Raw genomic sequence first — 25,286 nt, 5'->3', positions numbered from 1 at the left:
TCGGGCAGGAGGTACAGAAGCCTGAAGTCCCACACCACCAGGTTCAGGAACAGCTACTTCCCTTCAACCATTCGGTTCTTGAACCAACGGGCACAACCCTAATCACTGCCTCAGGACAGCAACACTGGGACCACTTTGATCACTTTGCAGAAAAATAGACATGTTTTTTTGTTCTAATTGTGTTCTTTCTTGTAAAAATTATGCTTATGTTTTTCTTGTGAATGCTGCTTATCTGATGCTCTGTGCCTGTGATGCTGCTGCAAGTAAGTTTTTCACTGCATTTGTCCATACGTGTACTTGTGCACATGACAACAAACTCAACTATTCCCTTCTGCCTGCAATCTGTCCATTTTCTGCATATTCATTTGCCGATCTAACAGCCTCTTAAACCCCACTATTGTATCTGCCTCCACCCCCACCCCTGGCAGCCTGTTCCGGGCACCCACTGCTCTATGTGTAAAAAAACTTGCCCCACACATCTCCTTTAAACATCCCCCCTCTCACCTTAAGTGCATGTCCTCTAGTATTAGATATATATTGACCCGCTGCAGTCCTTCTGGTGAAGGGGCTCCCACAGTGCTGTTGGGGAGGGAGTTCCAGGATTTAGACCCAGTGACAGTGAAGGAACGGCGAGATATTTCCCAGTCGGGACGGTGTGTGACCGGGAGGGGAACCTGCAGGTGGTGGTGTTCCCCTGTACCCACTGCCCTTGTCCTTCTGGGTGGGAGAGGAGGTGGGTTTGGGAGGTGCTGTCGGAGTAGCCTGGGTGAGTAACTGCAGTGCGTTGTGTAAACGGTGCACACTGCAGCCCCTGTGCGCCAGTGGTGGAGGGAGGGTGTGTTTAGGGGGGTGGATGGGGTGCCGATCGAGCGGGCTGCTTTGTCCTGGATGGTGTTGAACGTCTCGAGAGTTTTGGAGCCACACTCACCCAGGCAAGTAGGGAGTGTTCCGTTATACTCCTGACTTGAAGTTGGAAAGGACTGCAGTGAGCTGAGAGTCACAAAGTGGACCAGGGTTATAAACTAGTAGAGCCACTACCTCACAGCTCCAGTGACCCAGATTCAATCCCGACCTCCGGCACTCTCTGTGCACGTTCTACCGGTGACCGTGTGGGTTCCCCCCGGGTGCTCCGGTTTCCTCCCACATCCCAAAGACATGCGGATTGGGGGGTTAATTGGATGCTGTAAATTGCCCCAAGTGTGTGGGTGAGGGGTAGAATCTGGGGTTGTTGCTGAGAATCAGGAGAGAGGGTTGATGGTCGGTGTGGACTCGGTGTTGCTGTGTGTATCCCTCTATGACTCTATCGATGCGGCAACCCTGAGTTGTGAAAAGATTGCTGGGTTGGAGCAGGTGACCGAGTTGTCAATGCCACGCAGTGATTTGAAGAGATGAACTCGCTCACTGTAGTTACCGTCTCTGAGCTTTTCCTGCAGCCAGAGCACTGAGCAGTCCCACAAGCGGTTCCCTGCCTCCCTGTGTAAGCCAGGACAACATCCTATGGACAGTGACCCCGTAAAACTCCCACAGCTAATCTCACAAACAATTCTGCAGCCATGTCCAAAGAGACCAGCAGAATCCAATACTTGAAGCTGGAACCAGAGAGTCATAGAAACAGGCCCTTCGGCCCAACTTATCCATACTGACCAAGATGCCCATCTAAGCTAGTCCCATTTGCCCGTGTTTGACCCACATTCTTCAAAACCTTTCCTATCCATGTACCTGTCCAAGTGTCTTTTAAATGTTGTTAATGTACCTGCCTCAACTACTTCCTCAAGCATGGTAGTATAGAAGGCAGGCACGGTAGTGTAGCGGTTAGTGTAACACTATTACAGCGCCAGCGACCCAGGTTCAATTCCGGCCACTGTCTGTAAGGAGTTTGTATGTTCTCCCCGTGTCTGCGTGGGTTTCCTCCGGGTGCTCCGGTTTCATCCCACATTCCAAAGACGTACGGGTTAGGAAGTTGTGGGCACGATATATTGGCGCCAGAAACATGGCGACAATTGCGGGCTGCCCCCAGAACACTCTACACAAAAAGATGCATTTCACTGTGTGTTTCCTACAACGGGGTGACCAAACTGTACACACTACTCCTTGTGCGGCCTCACCAACGTACAACTGCAACACAACACCCCAACTCCTTTACCCAGTGCAACACTGGAGGAACCCAGTGGATCAGGCAGCATCTAGGGAGGGAAATGGATGGTCAACGTCTCAGAATATGCCGAATTTCTTTAGCCTTCTGAGGAAGTAGAGGCACTGCTGAGCTTGGGTGGGAGAGGAGGTGGGTTTGGGAGGTGCTGTTGGAGTAGCCTGTGTAGTACTGCAGCTACTCACCCATTCTGCAGCCCCTGTTTGCCGGTGGTGGAGGGAGGGGGTGTTTAGGGGAGTGGATGGGGTGCCGATCGATTGGGCTGCTTTGGAGATGCACACACAGATGAAGGGTCCCGACCCGAAACGTCAACTGTCCATCTCCCTCCACAGACGCTGCCTGACCCGCTGAGTTCCTCCTGTGCCTTTGTGTGTGATCATCCAGACTCCAGCATCTGCAGTCCCTTGTGTCTCCTACACTCAGTGCCGTGACTGATGAAGGCCAGCATGCCAAACACTTTCTCCACCACCCTGTCTACCCCTGACGCCACTATCAGGGTACCATGTACTTATACTCCTAGGTCCCTCTGTTCCGCAACACTCCTCTGGATTCATACCCTTCCAGGTGATCGCCTGGACTGTGCCTTTAAGGCCAATTCTTTGGAAGGTTCCCTGCAGCTGGTTTGATGTGTAATTCGAGGAACAGGCAATGCATTCAATAACAATCAGTTGAAGGCAACGTTCCTGCTGGCATGGTATGGTATTAGCATAACATGAATACTAAATCCAATTTCCTCTGTCTTTTGACAGCTACAGTGCAGGATATCAGGAGCAGTACAAACTAGACAATAAGGAGCTGACAAACACAATACATTGCAGCACCAACAAGCAGCCAGCGATTCCATAGACACCAAAACAGAGGCCAGCACACTCTCCGGGAGGGCGAGGTGGTGGACCCAAGGGTGGATCACAAGTGCCCAAACCCCCACGGGGGCTCTGTGGCTGCCGTGCGTGCCATCAATAGAGGAGCAGACAACATAGAACACAGAACAGTACAGCACAGGAACAGGCCCTTTGGCCCAAGATGTTGTGTCAAACTAATTAAGGTAATGACACCTAATCCACTCTGCCTGCAAATGGTCCATTCTCTGCACATTCATCTGTCTATCTCAGAGCCTCTATCCTTGCTCCAGATTTCCAGCATCTGCAGTCTCTCTTGTGTCTCCATTTTGCTGCTCTACTGCGTTCTCTTCGAGGTATGCCTACCCTGAAGATGTTTTCCTCCCCTCTTCGATGGGAATTCTGTGAAACCCTCGGTCACTGCTCCCCCTCTGTGATCTCTGCTGCTCTGGCTTCGGCCGTCTTCCTTTCCAGTCCTGATGAAGGGTCTCGGCCTGAAACGTCGACTGTTCATTTCCCTCCATAGATGCTGCTCGACCCGCTGTTCCTCCAACAGATTGTTGTTGAACTAGATATTGGAACATCTCCTAATGACAGTCTATGGAATCATGAGGGACATTGACAGGGTCAATGCGCACAGTCTGTTTCCCAGGGTTGAGGAATCGAGAACTAAAGGGCACAAGTTTAAGATGAGAGGGGAGATATTTAATAGGAATGCAAGGGGCAACTTTTCACCCAGAGGGTGGTGAGTATATGGAACGAGCTCCCGGGGAAGTGGGTGAGGCAGGTACATTAACAACATTTAAAAGACACTTGGATAGGTACATGGATAGGAAAGGTTTAGAGGGATATGGGCCAAACACGGGCAAATGGGACTAGCAAATGGTCGGCACGGATGAGTTGGGCTGAAGGGCCTGTTTCCATGCTGTATGACTCTGTGACATGGTCATGAATAAGAAGATAAGAAATAGGAGCAAGAGTTGACCATTCAGCCCCTTGTACCTGCACCATCATTTACTGTTCACGACTGGTCTTTTCCTGCACAAGTAGATCGGGTGGTAAAGAAGGCGTACGGCACGCGTGCCTTCATCGGCCGGGGCATTGAGTATAAAAGTCAGGAAGTCATGTTGCAGCTGTATAAAACTTTGGTTAGGCTGCGCTTGGAGTATTGTGTGCAGTTCTGGTCGCCCCATTACAGGAAGGATGTGGAGGCTTTGGAGAGGGTGCAGAAGAGGTTCACCAAGGTGCTGCCTGGATTAGAGGGTACGAGCTATGAGGAGAGGTTGGACAAACTTGGGTTGTTTTCTCTGGAGTGTCAGAGGCTGAGGGGAGATTGGATAGAAGTTTATAAAATTATGAGAGGCATAGATAGGGTAGACCGTCAGAGTCTTTTCCCAGGGTAGAAATGTCAAATACTAGAGGGCACAGCTTTACGGTGAGAGGGGAAAAGTTTAAAGGAGATCTGCAGAGCAAGTTTTTTTTTACACAGAGAGTGGTGGCTGCCAGGGGCGGTGGTGGAGGCAGATACGATTGTGGCGTTTAAGAGGCATTTAGACAGACACATGAACAGGCAGGGAGTGGAGGGAGATGGACCATGTGCAGGCAGATGGGACTAGTTCAATTTGCCATCATGTTCATCACAGACATTGTGGGCCGAAGGGCCTTTTCCTGTGCTGTACTGTTCTATGTAACTATTTCTGTAACTATGACCCTATATCCCTTGATGTGTAAAGATCTAGATTCTCTATCTTGAATGTACTCAGTGACCAAGCCTGCACAGCCTCTTGGGCAGAGAATTCCAGAGATTCACCTGCCTCTGGGTGAGGACATTTCTCCCATCTCAGTTCTGAACAGCTGGCCCCTTATTCTAAGACTGGAACCCCTAGTTTAGACAGCCCAATCAGGCAAAACATCATTCCCACATCTACCATTCCAAGCCCCCTGAGAGTTTTATGTGTTTCAGTGAAATCACCTCTCATCTAAGGAGTACAGGTGCTGTCTACTTAAATCCCTCCTGCAGCCAGGACCAGGTAGGTCTTTATTCCTTGGAACGTAGGAGAATGAGGGGCAACCTTAGAGAAGGATTTAAAATTATGAGAGGCACAGATAAGGTGGATGGTAACAGTCTTTTCCCCAGGGTAGGGGAGTCCAAAACTAGGGGGCATGGGTTTAGGGTAAGAGGGGAAAGATTTAAAAGGGACCTGAGGGACAACTTTTTCACACAGAGGGTGGTGAGTATATGGAACGAGCTGCCAGAGGATGTGGGTGAGGCAGGTACAATAGTATCATTTAAGAAGCACCTGGATAGGTACATGGAGGGGAGAAGGGAGGGGCATGGAGGGGTATGGGTCAAACACAGGAAATTGGTACTGGCTGGGAGGACACCATGGTTGGCATGGACTGGTTGGGCCGAAGGGCCTGTATCCGTGCTGTATTGCTCTTTGACTCTAATTAACCCGTGGAATTCATCCCCCTGAGCTGGGGATTGAAGGGAGGGGGTTTGTCCACATGGATATATAGGCAGCAGGTTTGACACAAGCAGGGCAAGGACTGCAGAGCCACAACCCATTCTGTGTACGACTCCCTCCTCCAAACCAGCTCCCACTCCCGTCCAATCCGCCTCCGTCTCTGCAGAGCGGAGCACATTCCTCAGCATGTTCTGTCTGCTGTTTGAGATCACTGCGGCAAATTTGGGTTTCCTTCGAAAGGACAGTGGACAGATTTACTTACCTAAGTGTGTGAACAGGTTCTTGGCAACTTGAAGTAGAGCCTGTAGACAGAAAGAGAGAGAGAGAGAGAGAGGGAGAGAGGTTAGCTCCATCCTAAAATGGTAACTGAAGGTGGGTGTCCGGAGTGGCGATCGGTCAGCAGTTAATGGGGTAACGTCACCACCAGTTCTCTTCTCAACGTCCACTCATTGTCCCCCAACTCTCCCAGTCCTGGGTCAAGGCAAGGCCCTTCCTCAAGGATCAGGCACAGAGTGACATCACTGTTTGTGGTCTCCACACAAACGCACAGGCACGTACACTCACACACACGCACACACACAAGTGCGTGCGCCCATACACACATGAAGACATACATGCACTCACACACATATGCAGACATAAACACACAAAAAAGCCTGAAGTCCCCACACCACCAGGTTCAGGAACAGCTACTTCCCTTCAACCACTTGGTTCTTGAACCAACCTGCACAACCCTAATCACTACAGTACAGCAACACTATGACCACTTTGCACTAAAATGGACTCTTTTTGTTCTAATTCTATTCTTTCTTGAAAAAAATTGTGTATAATTTATGTTTAATTTGTTTTTCTTGTGAATGCTGCTTATCTGATGCTCTGTGCCTGTGATGCTGCTGCAAGTAAGTTTTTCTTTGCACCTGTGCACACATGGACTTGTGCAGATGACAATAAACTCGTCTTTGACTTTGACTTTGACGTGCACAAACACACACACAGACTCCTCTCCCACACACATATGCACACAAATGCATGCTTGTTTGCACACACAAACCCATATGCATTCACACAAACAAACATACACACACATACACACACGAGAGTCACTCACACACAGACACACACACACAGACACGGGGACAACACATACACACACAGACATGGGGACAGACACGGACACACACACAGACACGGGACACACACACAGACACAGACACTGGGACACACATACACACACAGACATGGGGACGGACACACAGACACGGACACACACACAGACATGCGCAGATAGGTACAGATCTAGATATAGACACAACAACTTTTATGCCTATAGCGCCATAATGTAATCAAACATTCTAAGCTGCTTCATAGGAACATTGGCTACCGAAATTTGACTGAGCTACAGACAGTGACATGAGAGCAAGAAAACAAAACCTCTTGAACAAAGGTCTGGAGTAGGGTCAGAGGAAAAGGCTGAGGAGTTCCGGTAGGGAATTCTGGCATCTGGGGCCCTGACAGTTGGAAGACTGGGGCAATTAAATACTGGAAAACGAGAGAGACCAGGATTGTGGAAGTGCAGAGATCGCAGTGGAAGGAGGTGGTTGCAGAGGGCTGGATGGATTCGAAAGGGAGAAAGAGGCTTTAAATTCACGGTGATGCTGGTTCATTTGAGCAGTCCAGGATCCAGCTGTACGCACACAGCTGCGGGGAAAACCTAGACATCTCGGATGTTAATTGCTCCCCCTGACGTGACAGTTCTGCAAGAGGCACTTCCATCAGTGAGACCGCCTGCTGACGTCTCCTCTGAACTGTGAGAGAGGGAAGTGCATCCCTCTCTCGTAACACAGACTTCAAGGTGACCTACCGCACACTGCACTGTGAGGAAGGGGGCACTGGGGAAGGGTCCGTCTCCAAGGAAACACAAGTTACTGTAAGGGTCTGCACTAGGTCATTCTGCAGTGGGGGCAGTGGACAGGAGGGGTTCAGAGAGAGTGTGTCTGTTTCAGAAGCAGAAAACTATTTATGTTGCAGTTGTACAAGGCCGCACTTGGACGACTGTGTTCAGTTTTGGACACCCTGCCATGGGAAAGATGTTATTAAACTGGAAAGAGTGCAGAGGAGATTTATGAGGTTGCTGCCAGGGACTGAGTCATAGGGAGAGGCTGGGACTTTATTCCTTACAGCGTAGGAGACTGAGAGGTGACCTTATAGAGGTGTATAAAATCATGAGGGGCATAGATAGGGTGAATGCACACAGTCTTTTTCTCAGGGTTGGGGAATCAAGAACGAGAAGACACAGGTTTGAGGTGAGAGGGGAGAGATTTAATAGGAACCTGAGGGGCAACTTTTTACACAGAGGGTGGTGTATATATGGAATGAGCTGCCAGAGGAAGTGGTTGAGGCAGGTACATTAAAAGGTACTTGGACAGGTACATGGATAGGAAAGGTTTAGAGGGATAAACATGGGCAAATGGGTCTAGTTTAGATGGTAATCTTGGTTGGTATGGACCAGTTGGGCCGAAGGGCCTGTGGGTGGGATGGAGGCTTGGGTTGGTGGGTGGGTTTGGGAGATTGCGAGGGGGGTGATAGGGGACGAGTCACAGAGTCATACAGCACAGACACAGACCCTCTATGCCGACCAAGATGCCCATCCAAGCTAGTCCCATTTGCCTGCGTTTGGCCCATAGGGAGTGAGTTGAGTCACACACTGCCAATGCACAGACATGAATCTCTCACACACTCCGTCGCAAACCCACAGAAACTATTCCAGTGATGGACACAGTGGATGGTGACTACAAACTCTGTGAGGTTCCCAATTTTTACTCCAGAGCCACAGAGGACAATGAAAATCAGAGCCTTGCTGGCAATGGAAACAGGACATGCTGGAAACACTCACCAGGTCGGACAGCGCCTGTGGAGAGACAAACAGTCAACGTTTCAATCTGAGGCCCTTCGTCAGAACCTGAAGCTTCTGACGGTTCTGGGGAAGGGTCATTGAGCTGAAACATTGACGTTCCTCTCTCCACAGGTGCTGCCTGCCCTGCGGAGTGTTTTCAGTACTGAGGACAGTGAGATCACAGCACCATCAAGCTACAGAATCGGCAACATTGTCTGGGCATGAAGGGCATGGGGAATATTCTTGTCCGAAAGGTGACCCTCAGCCGGTGGGGTGTTGGCTCAGCCTAATCCCCTATCCGAGAGCCACACTCCACAGTCCCCATCAAATGCCCCCCAACTCCACTGTACCAACACTCCATCCCATTGTCCCAACACTCCCCAGTCTATTCCAACACCCCCAAATTCCTATCCCAACACCCTCTCAATCCCCTATCCCAACATCCCCATCCCCTATCCCAACAAGCCCCCCAATCCCCAATCCCAACACCTCCCAATCCCATTATCTAACACTCCATCACACTGTCCCAACACCCCCAGTTCCCTATCCCAACACTTCCGGTCATTTATCCCAACAACTGGAGTCCCAATCATAGAGTTATACAGCATGGAAACAGGCCCTTCGGCCCAACTGGTCCATGCTGACCAAAGTGCCCATCTAAGCTAGTCCCATTCGCACGGGTTTAGCCCATTTCCTGCTAAACCTTTCTTGTCCATGTACCTGTCCGAGTGACTTTTAAATGTTGGTGCCATCACCCTGTACCAACACTGTGTCTGTTATCCCAACACCCCCAGTCTCCCAATGCCAACGGTCCCCACTCCACCATCCCAACACTCCCCAGTCCCACCATCCCAATGTTCCCCAATCCCACCATCCCAACACCTCCAGTCTCCCAGTGCCAACACTCCCCACTCCCACCATCCCAACGTTCCCCAATCCCACCATCCCAACACCTCCAGTCTCCCAATGCCAACGCTCCCCACTCCACCATCCCAACACTCCCCAGTCCCACCATCCCAACACCCCTCCCCATCCTCTATCCCAACACCCCTCACTTTGCCTCAGGCAAATCCCAGTCCTAAACCCACAACCACAAGCCCCTCACTGAAATACCATCCATCTGATTCCCCCATCCCAACATACCCCACTCTGCCAATCCCCCCACCAACAAACTCCTCCACAACCCACCTCCCATCCAGTTACCCCCAATGGCCAATGCCTGTCCCAATAACCTCCCCCAACACCACCCCAGCCAATCCCACCTCCCAACCCTCCCTCAGTTTACCCCTGTCCCATTGCCCACTCCCCCTCCCAGTCAGGAGTGGGTGGGTGGGTTACTGAGACAGGACGGTGCTGAAGGAGTTTCGCACCGTGACAGGGGATTGGGTGTTTGTTTGTGTGGAGGATTCTGGGATGTCAGAGTATAGGAAGGGGAGGGTATTCGAATGGGGGTGTTGGAGGAGGGAGATCAGGTGTTGGGAGGGGGATATTGGGAGTGTTGGGGCACGGGATTTGGGGTATTGGGACGGGTGTAAAGGATGTTGAGGCATGGGGATTGTGAGTTCGGTGTTGGGATTGGGCCATTGGGATGGTTTTGGGTGAAGGAGGGAGGGGTTAGAGATGGGGATTGGTGTGTTTGGGGAGAGGGATTGGGGCTGGTTGGGATGGGAGACTGGGGTATTGGAACGGGGGATCGGGAGTGGTGGGATGAAGATTGGGGTTGGTGGGATAGGGGGTTGGGGTGGTGGAAAGGGTGGTTGGGAGTGATGGGATGGGGATTGGGGTGGTGAGATGGAGGATTGGGGTGGTGGGGGATTAGGAGTGGTGAGAGGGGGTTGGGGGTCATAGGATGTGAGATTGGGGGTGTTGATGGATGATTGGATTGGGAATGTCAGGGCGACTGGATTGGGGAGGGTTGGGTTTGGTTGGTTTGGATTGGGGAGGGTTGGGTTTGGTTGGTTTGGATTGGGGAGGGTTGGGTTTGGTTGGTTTGGATTGGGGAGGGTTGGGGTGGATTGGATTGGGGAGGGTTGGGTTTGGTTGGTTTGGATTGGGGAGGGTTGGGTGATTGGAATTGGGGAGTGTTGGGTGGATTGGATTGGGGAGGGTTGGGTGGATTGGATTGGGGAGGGTTGGGTGGATTGGATTGGGAAGTGTTGGGTGGATTGGATTGGGGTGTTGGGGCAATTGGCGGCGTTCTGGGCGAGGGGAGGTGCATCGTCTGGATTTAGCCAGATGCGCCACACATCACCTGACATTCGATCTTCAGCTTCTGCTCTTCTGCACCGACATGGTGCTGGTGAGGACAGTAGCCGTGTAACGGAAGCAGTGCCGAATCGTCTGCTCGTCCACCTCCGTGTAACTGTGGGCAGAGAGAGAACACGGTCCTGTGCTGGTTACGGTGATCTTCACACACCCGTGGTGGCCTTGAACACCACACCCCCATCCAACTCCCATCCAGCCAGCAGCCATGCAACAATGAGCCTCCATCTCTGTGAGACCATCTACTGATTGTCCCAGAACACCTTACCCCTCCTCCCCACCCCTGACTGATCCTGGACTCAGGGGATCAAACAGGAACAGGCCTCAGTACTCCCACCACACAGTGATGATTACTGACTGGTTCAGCTGGTTAACATGTTAACTAAGGCTGGCAGAGTAGTGTAGCAGTTAGCGTAACGCTATTACAGCGCCAGCGACCCGGGTTCAATTCCAGCCACTGTCTGTAAGGAGTTTGTACGTTCTCCCCGTGTCTGCGTGGGTTTCCTCTGGGTGCCCCGGTTTCCTCCCACATTCCAAAGACGTACGGGTTAGGAAGTTGTGGGCGTGCTATGTTGGCACTGGAAGCGCGGCGACACTTGCGGGCTGCCCCCAGAACACTCTACGCAAAAGATGCATTTCACTGTGTGTTTTGATGTACGTATGACTAATAAAGAAATCTTATCTAATGGTGCAGAATCCAGAGTTCGGGAAGGGTTAATGGAAGACTTGCCTTTATATAGCGTCTTCCACATCCCTTTTTGAACGTCTCAAAGCCCCTGACACCCTTACTGGAGAGTAGTCCGTGCTGTAGAGTCACAGAGTTGTACAGCACAGAAACAGGCCCTTTGGCCCACCTTGTCCATGCCAACCTTTTTGCCCATCTACTAATCCCATTTACCCATATTAGGTCGATAACCTTCTATGCCCTGCCTATTTAAGTGTTTGTCTAAACATCTCTCAAACACGGTGACTGTATCTGATTCCATTGCTTCCTCCGGCAGCTCGTTCCAGATATCAACCCCTCTCTGTGTAAAAAAACTTACCCCTCAGATCCCCTTAGAACTTTTACCTCTATGCCCTCTTGTTTTTGATACCCCTATCATGGGGAAAAAAATTGATTACCTACCCCATCTATGCCTCTTTTAATTTTATACACCTCCATCAGGTCACCCCCTCAACCCTCTTTGCTCCAGGGAAAACAAGCCCAGCCTGTCCAATCTCTCCCTGTAACTAAAATCCGCTGATCCAGGAAACATCCTGCTGAATCCCCCTGCACTCTCTCTGGTGCACTGCAGCGTAGGATTGATGACGTCAGCATGGTAAGGTGTGAATGTCGGTGTGAGAACTTCATCATCAGTTCCCCTCTGCCAATTTGGAAGGATGATGAGGGAATTTTTACCTCCACCTGTGAGAGCAGACGGGGCCTTCATTAAACAACACCCCCGACAGACAGCACCTCTGAGCAATCAGCTGTTGACAGCCACCAGATCGTGGTCACAAAGCAAGCGCGTCCTTCACTGAGAGACTGTTCCTCTGCAATGGGATTTAATTCTTGGCTAAACCCTGTACGCACAGCCCAGTCCCTCACGGGAACAGCCCTCCCCACCACGAACGCAACAGCGTCCACAGAGGTGCTGCCTCAAGAAGGTGGCATCTACCATCAAGGATGCCCACCATCTGGGCCGTGCCCTCTTCTTGCTGCTACTGTCAGGCAGGAGGCACAGAAGCCTGAAGTCCCACACCACCAGGTTCAGGAACAGCTACTTTCCTACAACCATCAGGTCCTTGAACAACCCTAACCCTACTTCAGCAATGGAACACTACGGACCACCTCTTGCACTACCATGGACCTAGAGTCATAGGATCATAGAGCAATACAACACGGATACAGGCCCTTCGGCCCAACTAGTCCAAGCCGACCACGGTGCCCACCCAGCTAGCCCCAATTTCCTGCGTTTGGCCCATATCCCTCAAAGCCCCTCCCCGGCATGTACCTATCCAAGTGCTTCTTGAATGATACTACTGGAGTGAACATCACCGATAGCCTGTCCTGGTTCAACCACGTAGACACCATGGCCGAGAAAGCTCACCAGTGCCATTACTTCCTCAGGAGGATAAAGAAATTTGGCATGTCCCCTTTGACACTCACCAACTTTTATCAATGCACCATAGAAAGCATCCTATCTGGATGCATCACGGCTTGGTATGGCAACTGCTCTGCCCAGGACCGCAAGAAACTGCAAAGAGTTGTGGACGCAGCCCAGTACATCATGGAAATCAGCCTTCTCTCATGGACTCTGTCTTTACGTCTTGCTGCCTTGGTGAAGCAGCCAGCATAATCAAAGACCCCACCCACCCGGGTCATTCTCTCTTCTTTCCCATCAGGCAGAAGATACGGGAGCCTGAGGGCATATACCACCAGGCTCAAGGACAGCTTCTATCACACTGTGATAAGACTATTGAACGGTTCCCTTATACGATGAGATGGACTCTTGACATCACAATCTACTTTGTTGTGACCTTGTACCTTATTGTCTACCTTAACTGCACTTCCCTGTAGCTGTGACACTTCACTCTATATTCTGCTATTGTTTTTACCCTGTACTACCTCAATGCACTGTGTAATGAATTGACCTGTACGATCGGTATGCAAGACAAGGTTTTCATTGTACCTCAGTACAAGTGACAATAATAAACCAATACCAATATTATACCTGCCTCAACCACATCGTCTGGCAGCTCATTCCATATACTCACCACCCTCTGTGTGAAAAAGATGCCCCTCAGGTCCCTTTTAAATCTTTCCGCTCTCACCTTAAACCTATGCCCTCTAGTTTTGGACTCCCCTACCCTGGGGAAAAGACTGTTACCATCCACCTTATCTGTGCTTCTCATAATTTTAAACACATCTATAAGGTCGCCCCTCAGTCTCCTACATTCCAAGGAATAAAGACCCAGCCTGTTCAACCTCTCCCTATAACTCAGGCCCTCGAGTCCTGGCAACATCCTCGTAAACCTTCTCTGCACCCTTTCCAGCGTAACCATGTCTTTCCTAAAACAGGATGACCTGTCTCTGATTGTGTCTTTTGAACTAATATCTTGTTTTACACAGTCTCTTTTTTCTCTTCCCTGTCTTCTACAGCTTATGTATAATTTATGTTCTGTGTGTTGTCTGTACCTACATGTCTGTGATGCTGCTGCAAGCAAGTGTTTCATTGTCCCTGTACCTCACCGTACTGGGGCACATAACAGTAAACTTGACTTGCCTCGACTACCTGCCCCCAGTTCTAAGGGTAACCTGAGCAGCAGCAAGACGTAAGCAAAAAGAGCGTCAATGGTAAAAGGGTAAGAAGGAGAGATCCACACATCCTTGCAACATAGATGGAGGCCATTCAACCCATTGAGTGTATGCTGGCTCACAGACTAGGCTGGCTTACAGCTTATCCCTGTAAACTACGACAGCCAGGACCTCCCAGTGGCCACCACATCCCCCTCCCACACTGACATGTCTATCCGTGGCCTCCTCTGCTGCCACATCGAGGCCCGACACAGGTTGGAGGAACAACACCTCATATTCCGCCTTGGGAGTCTCCAACCTGATGGCCTCAACATTGATTTCTCTAACTTCTGGTAACCCCTCCCCTTTGTCTCTCCCCCCTCTGTCTTCCCTTATTCCTGTGGCTCCCTTCCCCCACCTTGATGACCTGCCCATCTCCTCTCCTCCCCTCCCCCATCCTTTATTGCATGGCCCACTGCCCTCTCCAACCAGATTCCTCCTCCTTCAGCCCTTGGCCTCATCTACCCATCACCTCTCAGCTTATTACATCTTCTCCCCCCCCCCCCCACCTACCTTCCCCCCCCACCTGGACTCACCTGTCCCCTGCCTGCGTGTGCTCCTCCCCTTCCCCCCCCTTCTTATTCTGGCTTCTGCCCTCTTCCTTTCCAGTCCTGATGAAGGGTCTCGGCCCAAGACGTCGACTGTTTACTTCCCTCCACGGATGCTGCCTGACCTGCTGAGTTCCTCCAGCACTTTTTGTGTATTGCTCCAGATTCCAGCATCTGCAGAACTTTTTGTGTCTCCCCACATTCCCATCAACTTCCCCCAGATTCTACCCCTCACCTACACAATGGGAGAAATTCACAGCGGCCAATTAACCCACCAACCCGCACGTCTTTGGGATGTGATTTGGGATTTGGGGAACACCACCACCTGCAGGTTCCCCTCCCGGTCACACACTGTCCTGACTTGGAAACATCTCGCCGTTCCTTCACCGTCACTGGGTCTAAATCCTGGAATTCCCTCCCCAAGGACCGCAAGAAACTGCAGAGAGTTGTGGACACAGCCCGGCGCATCGCAGACACCAGCCTCCCCTCCTTGGACTCTGTCTTTACCTCTCACTGTCTTGGTGAAGCAGCCAGCATAATCAAAGACTTCACCCACCTGGGACATTCTCTCTTCTCTCCTCTTCCATCGGGTAGAAGAGGGCACGTACCACCAGGCTTAAGGACAGCTCCTACCCCACTGTGATAAGACTATTGAACGGTTCCCTTATACAAGGAGATGGACTATGACCTCACGATCTACCTTGTTGTGACCTTGCACCTTATTGCACTGCACTTTTTCTGTAGCTGTGACACTTTACTCTGTACTGTTATTGTTTTTACCTGTACTACCTCAATGCACTCTGTACTAACTCAATGTAACTGCACTGTGTAATCAATTGACCTGTACGATCAGTATGCAAGACAAGTCTTTCACTGTACCTCAGTACAAGTGACAATAATAAACCAATACCAATACCAACAGCACCGCAGGAGCACCTTCACCAGAAGGACTGCAGCAGGTCAAGAAGGGGGCTCACCCCCACCTCCTCAGGGGGTAATTAAGGAGGGGCCATAAATGCTGGTCTTGCCAGCAATACCCAGATTCTGGGATAAAAACAAATAAAAACAAAAGTGAAAGTGAGATGCCCAAACAAACCGGATTGACGACCTTCCCGTCTCCTCCCATGTGCCTCGGCTGTCTGGAATCAAGGTCTTTTTTTTACTTTCAATGTTCACACCTGATCCCGAGAAAACTCAGAAAAGAAAATCTTTCGACTTGTGCAGCAAGCAGAATGGAGTGAATATCAGAGTCTGAGTAAGGGAAGGCGTACATTGGACCTGCCTCATCCTCCCCCACACTCGTCGCTGGTGACGCTGTGCCCTCACCCAACAAACCCCCACATACACCCCCCCATATGCCCAGCACTTAAACTCACAGGGGGAAGTCAGCAAGGTAAACGCCTCGTCAGAAACCTCCCAAAGTCGACTCAGTTACAGTGTCAGATCGGGCGATTGGCGACGGTGATAGAGCTCCACGGATTGTTGGAATATGGTCTGGTGTATGGGTGTGGGTGTGGGTGTGGGTGTGGGTGTGTGTGTGTGTGGTGTGTGTGTGAGAGAGAGAGAGAGAGACTGTGCTTGTATTTTTGTTTGTGTGTGTCTGTGCACACACGTGTGACTGTGCTTGTGTTTGTGTGTGTGTGTCTGTGCACACACGCATGACTGTGCTTGTGTGTGTGTATGTCAGTATGTGATGTGTGTGCAGGTATGTATATGCCTGTGTGTTGCACGGTGAGACAGACTGCACAGTAGAAGTGGGAGTGGGTTATGTACAGCGAAACGATACAGCAAAGCCCAGGGACATTTAGTTCAATCAATTACATTCCACTCAAAGTCCATGTGAAATAATATTGCCATCAGGAATTCAACCAACCTTTTAAAAATAAATCAGTTTCCTTGTTGCCATGGAAGCTGAGATCCCCAGAGGTTGTAATCACAAGATAACTGCCCCGCCAATAAACATACAATAGATAGCAGATAAAGCCAAGAACAGCCCTGCCCCTACTCTCCCACCATTGGATGCCAACACATCCATCTTCACAATATCCCGCCCCCATCCTCCCACCATTGGATACTAACACATCTATCCTCAGAATATCCCAACCCTATTTTCCCACCATTGGATGCCAACAAATCTATCTTCATAATATCCCATCCACACACCCCAACATTGGATGCCAACACATTTGTCCTCAAAATTTCCCACCTTTAGCTCCCATCATTGGATGTCAATCCATCCATCCACACAATATCCCGCCCCTAATCCCACACCATTGGATGCCAACACATTCATCCTTATAATGGCTAATTTCAATTGGAGAAGACTCTTAATTACCTGATTGGTTGATTCTTGACTGTTAAAGAGCCTCTATGTCCCCTTTCACCCTCACCAATTTTTATTCATGTACTACAGCAAGCCCGGCTTGGTACGGCAACTGCTCTGCCCGTGACTGCAAGAAACTGCAGAGAGTTGTGGACACAGCTCAGCGCATCACGGAAACCAACCTCCCCTCTGTCTACACTTCCCCCTGCCTTGGTAAAGCAGCCAACATAATCAAAGACCCCACCCACCCCTGACATTCTCTCTTCTCTCCCCTCCCATCAGGCAGAAGATAGAAAAGCCTGAAAGCACATACCACCAGGCTCAAGGACAGCTTCTATCCTGCTGTTATAAGACTATTGAACGGTCCCCTTGTACGATATGATGGACTCTTGACCTCACAATCTACCTCGTTATGACCTTGCACCTTATTGTCTGCCTGCACTGCACTTCCTCTGTAACTGTAACACTTTATTCTGCATCCTGTATTGTTTTCCCTTGAACTACCTCAATGCACTGATGTGATGATCTGTATGGATGGCATGCAAAACAAGTTTTTCACTGTACCTCGGTACATGTGACAACAATAAATCAATTTACCAATTTATCTATATGACCCTCACCGAAACAAATTCACATTGGGTATTTCCTTAACTCCTTCAGTGAGCTTTCACCCAGTCCTTTCCTCCCAGTACTAACCCCCAGCTGCTGACCAGAGCAGGGAAGGTTGGAGAACAACTTGACCATCCCATTCCCAGCTGGGTCCCTCTGTTACTCTCAGACAAATTCCATGTGAGAGGAGTCGGACATCTGAAACACCCGGGGAGATTAGAAGGGGGGGCTGAGGGGAAGGACTTTCACCCCAAGAATGGGGGAGGAGTGGGGGGAGGGAGAGGTAGGAATGCTGAGGGAGCGGAGGCAGAACCCCTCCTCCACCTGGAGCACAATGTCCCTTCGAGAAAGAGTGAGCTGCAGAGCCACAGACTAAGTACAACTGACCAAAAGTCATCGACTCACAGAGTTACACAGCAGAGGAACAGGCCCTTCAGCCCAACTCATCCATGCCAACCAAGTTGCCTACCTGGGCGTGTCCCATTTGCCCGCGTTTGGCCCATATCCCTCTAAACCTTTCCCATCCATGTACCTGTCCAGGTGTCCTTTAAACACTGTAATTGTACCTGCCTCAACCACTTCCTCTGGCAGCTTGTTCCACACACCCACCATCCTCTGTGTGAAAATGTTGCCCCACAGCTCCCTTTATATTTTTCCCCTCTCACCTTAAATCTACGCCCTCCAGTTTTAGACTCCCCTACTCCTGGAAAAAGACTGTGACCATCCACGTTATCGATGCTCCTCATGATTTTATAAACCTCTATAAGGTCACCCCTCAGCCTCCCTCACTCCAGGAGAAGTGCTCCCAGCCTATCTAGCCTCTCCTTATAATTCAAGCCCTCCAGTCCCAGTAACATCCGTGTGAATCTTTCCTGCATCCTCTCTAGCTTAATGAGATCCTTCCTGTAGCTGGGTGACCAGAACTGCGCATAGTACTCCAAGTGTGGCCTTACCAATGACTCGTACAGCTGTAACTTGAAGTCCCAACTATTGTTCTCAGTGCCCTGACCGATGAAGGCCTGTGCGCCAAATGCCTTCTTCACCACCCTGTCTACTTGTGTCACCACTTTCAAAGAACGATGGACTTGTACCCCCAGTTCACTCTGTAGAGCTACTGACTGTGGGCTGGGAAATGAGAGATCTCTGGCCAAGGGAAGAAGGGCTGGCCAGTGGGAGCAATCAATGGTGCTATAACCAAGGGTTGGGCAGGGGAGTGACACAGAGAACTGATGACCCTGGCTGGGACTAGGAACAACCTTCAGGGCTGAGGAGCGAGTGACTGCAGGGCTGGGACTGGCAGTGACCTAAAGTTCAACTCTACACAGCGCCTTAAAACGCCCTGCCCAAAATCTCAGCCAGAGAGTGAGTTCTTGGACAGTCTTAAGTAACTCCTTTTGGCAATCTCAAGAAGACAGCATCCATCACTGAGGACCCTCACCATCCGGGACATACCCTCTTCTCGTTACTACCATCGGGGGTGGTACAGGAGCCTGAAGACCCACACTCAATGATTCAGGAACAGCTTCTTCCCCCCTGCCATCAGATTTCTGAACGGTCCATGAACCCATGAACACTACCTCATTGTTCCTTTTTTTTCGCACTATTTATTTATTTTGTAATTTTAGTAATTTTATGTCTTGCACTGTACTATTGCCGCAAAACAATAAATTTCACGACATATAAGTCAATGATAATAAACCTGGTTCTGATTCTGATTCTGAGTGCCTGATTGGAAGACCACAAGGCTCATTGCCCCAATTGAATGCACCAAGGTTTGAACATAATCTCCGTACTCTAAGCTCTACTGCCTGAGAGAGCAACCGCTGCACTTTGATTGGTCACTGCCCTGATAAACGATTCAATGTGTACGGTTTGCAATGCTGCACTCACTAGTTGCCGGCTCGCTTGTTAAACGCACATCCTAAGGCGACGACTTGATCTGTGGCCCGACAGATGACAGGAACACATAACATGGTGCGAACCTCAAACCCCAGGATGCTGTTCAGCTTCGTGTGTTGTTCCTGAAACACGACAGGAAACAAATATGAGAACGTAAGGGACAGGAGCAGGCCATTCGGCCCCTCGAACCTGCTCCAACACTCAGCAAGATCACAACGCAGCTCAGTCCATCATGCAAACCAGCCCCACCCCCCCCACCATGGACTCTGTCTACACTTCCCACTGCCTCAGTAAAGCAGCCGACATAATCAAAGACCCCACCCACCCAGACATTCTCTCTTCTCCCCCTCCTATCAGACGGAAGATACAAAAGCCTGAAAGCACGTACTACCAGGCTCAAGGACAGCTTCTATCCTGTTGTTATCAGACTCTGAACAGACCTCTTATACACTAAACGATGAACTCTTGATCTCTCAGTCTACCTCGTTATGACCTTGCACCTTATTGTCTGCCTGCCCTGCACTTTCTCTGTAACTGTAACACTTTATTCTGCACTCTATTTTCTTTTTACTACCTTGATGTACTTATGTATGGAATAATCTGTCTGTAAGGCACGCACACAAAAGCTTTTTACTGTATCTCGGTACATGTGACAATAATAAACCAATGACCAATGACTGGTCTGCCGCCTCAGCACCACTTTGTAACACTATCACCATACCCCTGATCCCCTCAACGTTGAATAATTTATCAAACTCAGTCAGTGACTGAATCCAAAGGAATCTAAAGGATCATCCCCCTCCAAGTGAAAATATTTCTCCTCAACTTTGCCATCATGTCCAACCCCTAAGTCTGAGACTGTGATCCCTGGCTCAAGATTCCTCAGCCAGGGGAAGATTCTTCCCAGCATCCGGCCTGTCAAGCTCTGCAGGAATTTTGCAAGTTTCAATGAGATAGCTTTTCATTTCTCTCAACTCTACAGAATACAGGTCTCGTCTTCCCAGTGCCTCATCATACGGTAAACCCACCATCTCAGGAACCGGCCTGGTGAACATTCACCACACTCCCTCATGCCCAAGTGATTCCCTTCTTAGATAAGGAGCCCAAAACCTGTAGCTGCAGTGAGAAAAAGAATTGGTGCCTTTCTCAACCAGTGAGGCATCTCCTAACCTGCTGGAGGCCGACCAGCCTTAATTTGGTTCCATGATCCACCTTCCTCTCTTATCAGATCCCACCATCTGCAGCCCTGTGTCACCTCCGCCCCTCACGTCCCGGCCTCTGTCGCTACTCCCACTCTCCCTATCACCCCCCTCACCTGGATCCACCTATTGCTGGCCAGTTCTTGCCCCCCCCCTTCGTTCACCTCTATATCCCAGCTATCTCCCCTCTACTCTTCCAGATCAGATAAAGGGTCTCGACTGGCTATTTGCCTCCACAGATGCTGCCTAACCCGTTGAGTTCCTCCAGCATCTTGCTTGTTGCAACTACTGAAGGAAGTTGGACAGCCAAGTTGCCTACAGCAAGATCCCACAAAAATTAAGCAAAGCCCAGATGATCTAATTTTTAATTAGTTTTGTTATTCATTATCAGGATAAATATTGAGCCAAGGACACGAGGGAGGGGTAAGAAGTCCCTTCATCTTTGCCAAAATAGGGAAAGTCATTTAGCCTCATTAAGAATTGGTTTTGCCATTCAGTTGGATCATTGCAGATTTGAACCTTAACTTCATTTGCCAGCTCTGATCCCCAAACCTTTAATAGGAAAGAATCATCCAAGAACACTTCCTGAACCTGCAGCATCTACCACCAAGAAGGTCAAGGGGAACACCACCACCTGCAGGATCCCCTCCCAATCACACACCATCCCGACTTGGAAAAATATCATCATTCCTTCACCATCACTGGGTCTAAATCCTGAAACTCCCTCCCCAACAGCACCGTGGGAGCCCCTTCACCAGAAGGACAGCAGTGGGTCAAGAAGTCAGCTCACCCCACCTTCTCAAGAGGGCAGTTAGAGATCGGCAATAAATGCTGGTCTTGACAGTGATGTCTAATTTCCAGGACTGAACAGATTTTAAGAACAATACCTGCCCAAGGCATCTACTGGAGGGACTGCCTCAAGAAGGCGGCATCTGTCATCAAGGATCCCCACCATCCAAGTCATGCCTCTTCTCGCAGCTACCATCGAGCAGGAGGTACAGAAGCTTGAAACCTGGTTCAGGAGCAGCTAATTTCCTACAACCATCAGGTTCTTGAACTGACCTGCACACCTCTAACCCTACCTCAGCAACAGAGCACTACTGACCACCTCTTGCACTGCAGTGGACTTGTCTCTGATTGTGTTTTTGCAGTAATGTCTTGTATTTGCAGTCTTTTTTTCTCTCTCTCTTCGCTGTCTTGTATGATTTATGTATAATTTATACTCTGTGTGTTGTCTGTACCCCTGTGCCTGTGATGCTGCTGCAAGCAAGTTTCTCATTGTACCTGTACCTCACCGTACTTGAGCACGTGGCAATAAACTCAACGTTGCGTCACAAACTGGGACGGCAATTCAAATGCTCCAGAACGCAAGAAGCTGCAGAGAGTAGTGGACTCTGGCCAATACATCACGGGCACATCCCTCCCCACCATTGGGAGCATCCACAGCAGGCGCTGCCTCAAGAAGGCAACATCCATCATCAAAGATCCCCACCATCCGGGCCGTGCCATCTTCTTGCAGCTCCCGTCGGGCAGGAGGTACAGAAGCCTGAAGTTCCCACACCACCAGGTTCAGGAACAGCTAATTCCCTTCAACGATTCGGTTCTTGAACCAACGGGCACAACCCTAATCACTGCCTCAGTACAGCAACACCGGGACCACTTTGCACTGTAATGGACATTTTTTTTTGTCCCAATTGTGTTCTTTCTTGTATAATCTGTGTTTTTCTTGTGTATCTGATGCTCTGTGCCTGTGATGCTGCTGCAAGTAAGTTTTTCATTGCAGCTGTGCACACATGGACTTGTGCAGATGACAATAAACTTGAAGAGCCCTATGATGCACTGTTACTGGGAGCAGGGCTGACAAGTACTCACCGCACTGATGTCGTTCAAGGTCAGGGCTTTATTGTTGCCCTCAGACTGCTCCAGATGTGCAAACTCCAGCTGTGAATCAAGAGAGGGAGACAACATTAGACAGTGAGAAGACAGTGGCCATGGAAGCTCCGACCTCCCCCCACACCCTGTAGTGCCGGGCCTCACTCCTTATCGACACTCTTTAACATTGAGTTCAATAATTGGCGGCAGACTGACACAGCTGCCTCACAATTCATGAGACCTGACCTCCAGTGCTGTCTGTATGGAGTTTGCACGATCTCCCTTTTGGTTTCCCCCGGGGTGCTCCGGTTTCCTCCCACATCCTAAAGACATGCGGGGGTCAGTGGGTTAATTGGCCGCTGTAAATTGTCCCTTGTGCATGGGTGAGGGGTAGAATCTGGAGGGAGTTGATAGGAATGTGGGGAAGAATAAAAAAATTAGATTAATGTAGGATCGGTGTAAATGGGTAATTGATAGTCAGTACAGACTCAGCGGGCTGAAGGGCCAGTTTCCCTGCTGTATCTCTTTATCTGTCTAATTCCGTTTGTTGTAGCCCCAACAGCAAGATGTATTTCACAACGTTAGTTAAAGAACCTGCAGCATCAAACACTGCGGCTCAATGGGTAGAGCAACTGCCTCACAGCTCCAGCGACCTAGGCCCGATCCAGACCTCCGGTGCTGTCTATGTGGAGTTTGCATGTTCTCCCTGCAATCGCGTGGGTTTCCCCCGGGCGCAATTAACATTTCAGATCTGGGATCTTTCATCAGAGCAGCCTCATTAAGTCAATTGGTCTCCCCCTACCAGAGATATTCCCTGTGCCCACCCATTACCCCCAACAGCTTCTCTGCTGCTGAAAACTAACCTCTTTGCTCTCTTTGCCACTTCTGATGAAGGGTCTTGACCCTTAGTTTCTCTCTCCACAGACGCTGCCTGACTTGCTGAGTGTTTCCAGCATTATCTGTTTTTATTTCAGATTTCCACCATCTATGGTTTTTTTCTAAGAGTCTGATTGCCTGTCAGAAATTCTCCTTCTGAGGCATGAGATCATATTTTATTTGACAGTGCTTTCTATGAGACACTTTTTTTTGGACAGTTTATCAAAACCAGGGTGCTATACCGTATAAATACAAGCCCCTTTGGCTCTGTTGCTTCCACTTTGTGTGAGGAAGTGAGATTTGATTGGTTGACCATCTGCATCAAAATGCTGTTTCAGCAAATCAGAAGCCATAAGAATAAAGGGTGGGGTGGTTCCATGCAGCCAATCAATGGTGGGTCTAGATTGGTTGCAGTAAAGGATTAAAATATGAATAAAATCAATGCACCATAGAAAGCATCCTCTCCAGATGCATCACGGCTTGGTACGGCAACTGCTCTGCCTGGGACTGCAAGAAACTGCAGAGAGTTGTGGACACAGCTCAGCGCATCACAGACACCAGCCTCCCCTCCATGGACTCTGTCCACACTTCTCGCTGCCTCGGTAAAGCAGCCAGTATAATCAAAGACCCCACCCACCCCGGACATTCTCTCTTCTCCCCCCTCCCCTTTGGCAGAAGATACAAAAACCTCTTGAACAGACCTCTTGGTAAAGTAAATTGGTTTATTATTGTCACATGTTCCAAGGAACAGTGAAAACCTTTGTTTCGCATGCCATCCATACAGATCATTTCATCACATCAGTGCATTGAGGTAGTACAGGGGAAAACAATAACAGAATGCACAATAAAGTGTTACAGTTACAGAGAAAGTGCAGTGCAGGCAGACAATAAGGTGCAAGGCCATGACAAGGTAGATTGTGAGATCAAGAGTCCATCTTATCGCTCAAGGGGACCGTTTAATAGTCTTTTAACAGTGGGATAGAAGCTGTCCTTGATCTTGGCTGTGATGTATCTGGATAGGATACTTTCTATGGTGCATTGATAAAAATTGGTGAGGGTCAACGAGGACGTGCCAAATTTCTTTAGCCTCCTGAGGAAGTAGAGGCGCTGGTGAGCTTTCTTGCCCTTGGTGTCTATGTGGTTGAACCAGGACAAGCTATTGGTGATGTTCATTCCAAGGAAATTGAAGCTCTCAATTCTCTTCACCCCTCCCACCCCGGTCATTCTCCCTTCTCCCTCCTCCCATCGTGCAGAAGATACAAAACCCTGAGAACACGTACCACCAGGCTGAAGGACAGCTTCTATCCCGCTGTTATCGGGCTCTCGAATGGACCTCTTCTACAATAAAGATGAACTCTTGATCTCTCAATCTACCTCGTTGTGGCCCTTGCATTTTATTTGTCTGCCTGCACTGTACTTTCTCTGTAACTGTAACACTAGATTCTGCATTCTGTTTCCCCTTTACTACCTCGATGAACTTACATAAGGAATGATCTGTCTGGATGGCACGCAGACAAAAGCATTTCACTGCATTTCAGTACATGTGACAACAATAAACCAGTCACCAATCCCATTTGTGGACTGTGTGTTTGCCAAGGTTTGGAAAGGGATGCAATGGTCTTTATTGAGATTTGTCCTCATAGCACAGCACTCTGTACTCCACAGGGTGTACACACACTGAGACAAACATCGACGGCTGCTGCAAGATCATCAACTCAGTGAAAGGCTAACTTTGGTCTGCCTGAACTCATGGGTGCAAGATGTCCACATCAAATGCTGCTGACTGGCACATTCCAAGGTGCAGGAGTACACAGTGAGGTCACCACAAAGGGTCTATAGGGAAAGGTCAGAGAGTAGGGTCCTCATGCTACAGGACACTGAGGGCTGGGACCCATGTGGACTGTCTTGGACTGTATTTTCTTGCAAATTATAGAGGTTATAGAACAGTACAGCACAGAAACAGGCCCTTCGGCCCACGGTGTCAATGCCGAACACAATGCCGAATTAAACTA

General features: G+C 49.6%; 1 protein-coding gene across 1 annotated transcript in view; it reads right to left on the bottom strand.

The window, feature by feature from the left end:
- LOC127576113 (cGMP-dependent 3',5'-cyclic phosphodiesterase) overlaps positions 1-25,286 on the bottom strand; it is a 194,406-nt gene that overhangs the window by 55,460 nt on the left and 113,660 nt on the right. Inside the window, 5 exon segments of the mRNA XM_052026499.1 lie at positions 5,719-5,758; positions 10,601-10,629; positions 10,632-10,711; positions 19,319-19,449; positions 22,399-22,467. Coding sequence (XP_051882459.1) covers positions 5,719-5,758; positions 10,601-10,629; positions 10,632-10,711; positions 19,319-19,449; positions 22,399-22,467 — 349 coding nt within the window.

Source organism: Pristis pectinata, chromosome 11, assembly GCF_009764475.1.
Source record: "Pristis pectinata isolate sPriPec2 chromosome 11, sPriPec2.1.pri, whole genome shotgun sequence".
Classification (NCBI taxonomy): Eukaryota; Metazoa; Chordata; class Chondrichthyes; order Rhinopristiformes; family Pristidae; genus Pristis; species Pristis pectinata.
This window is presented reverse-complemented; position numbering and strand designations above follow the sequence as displayed.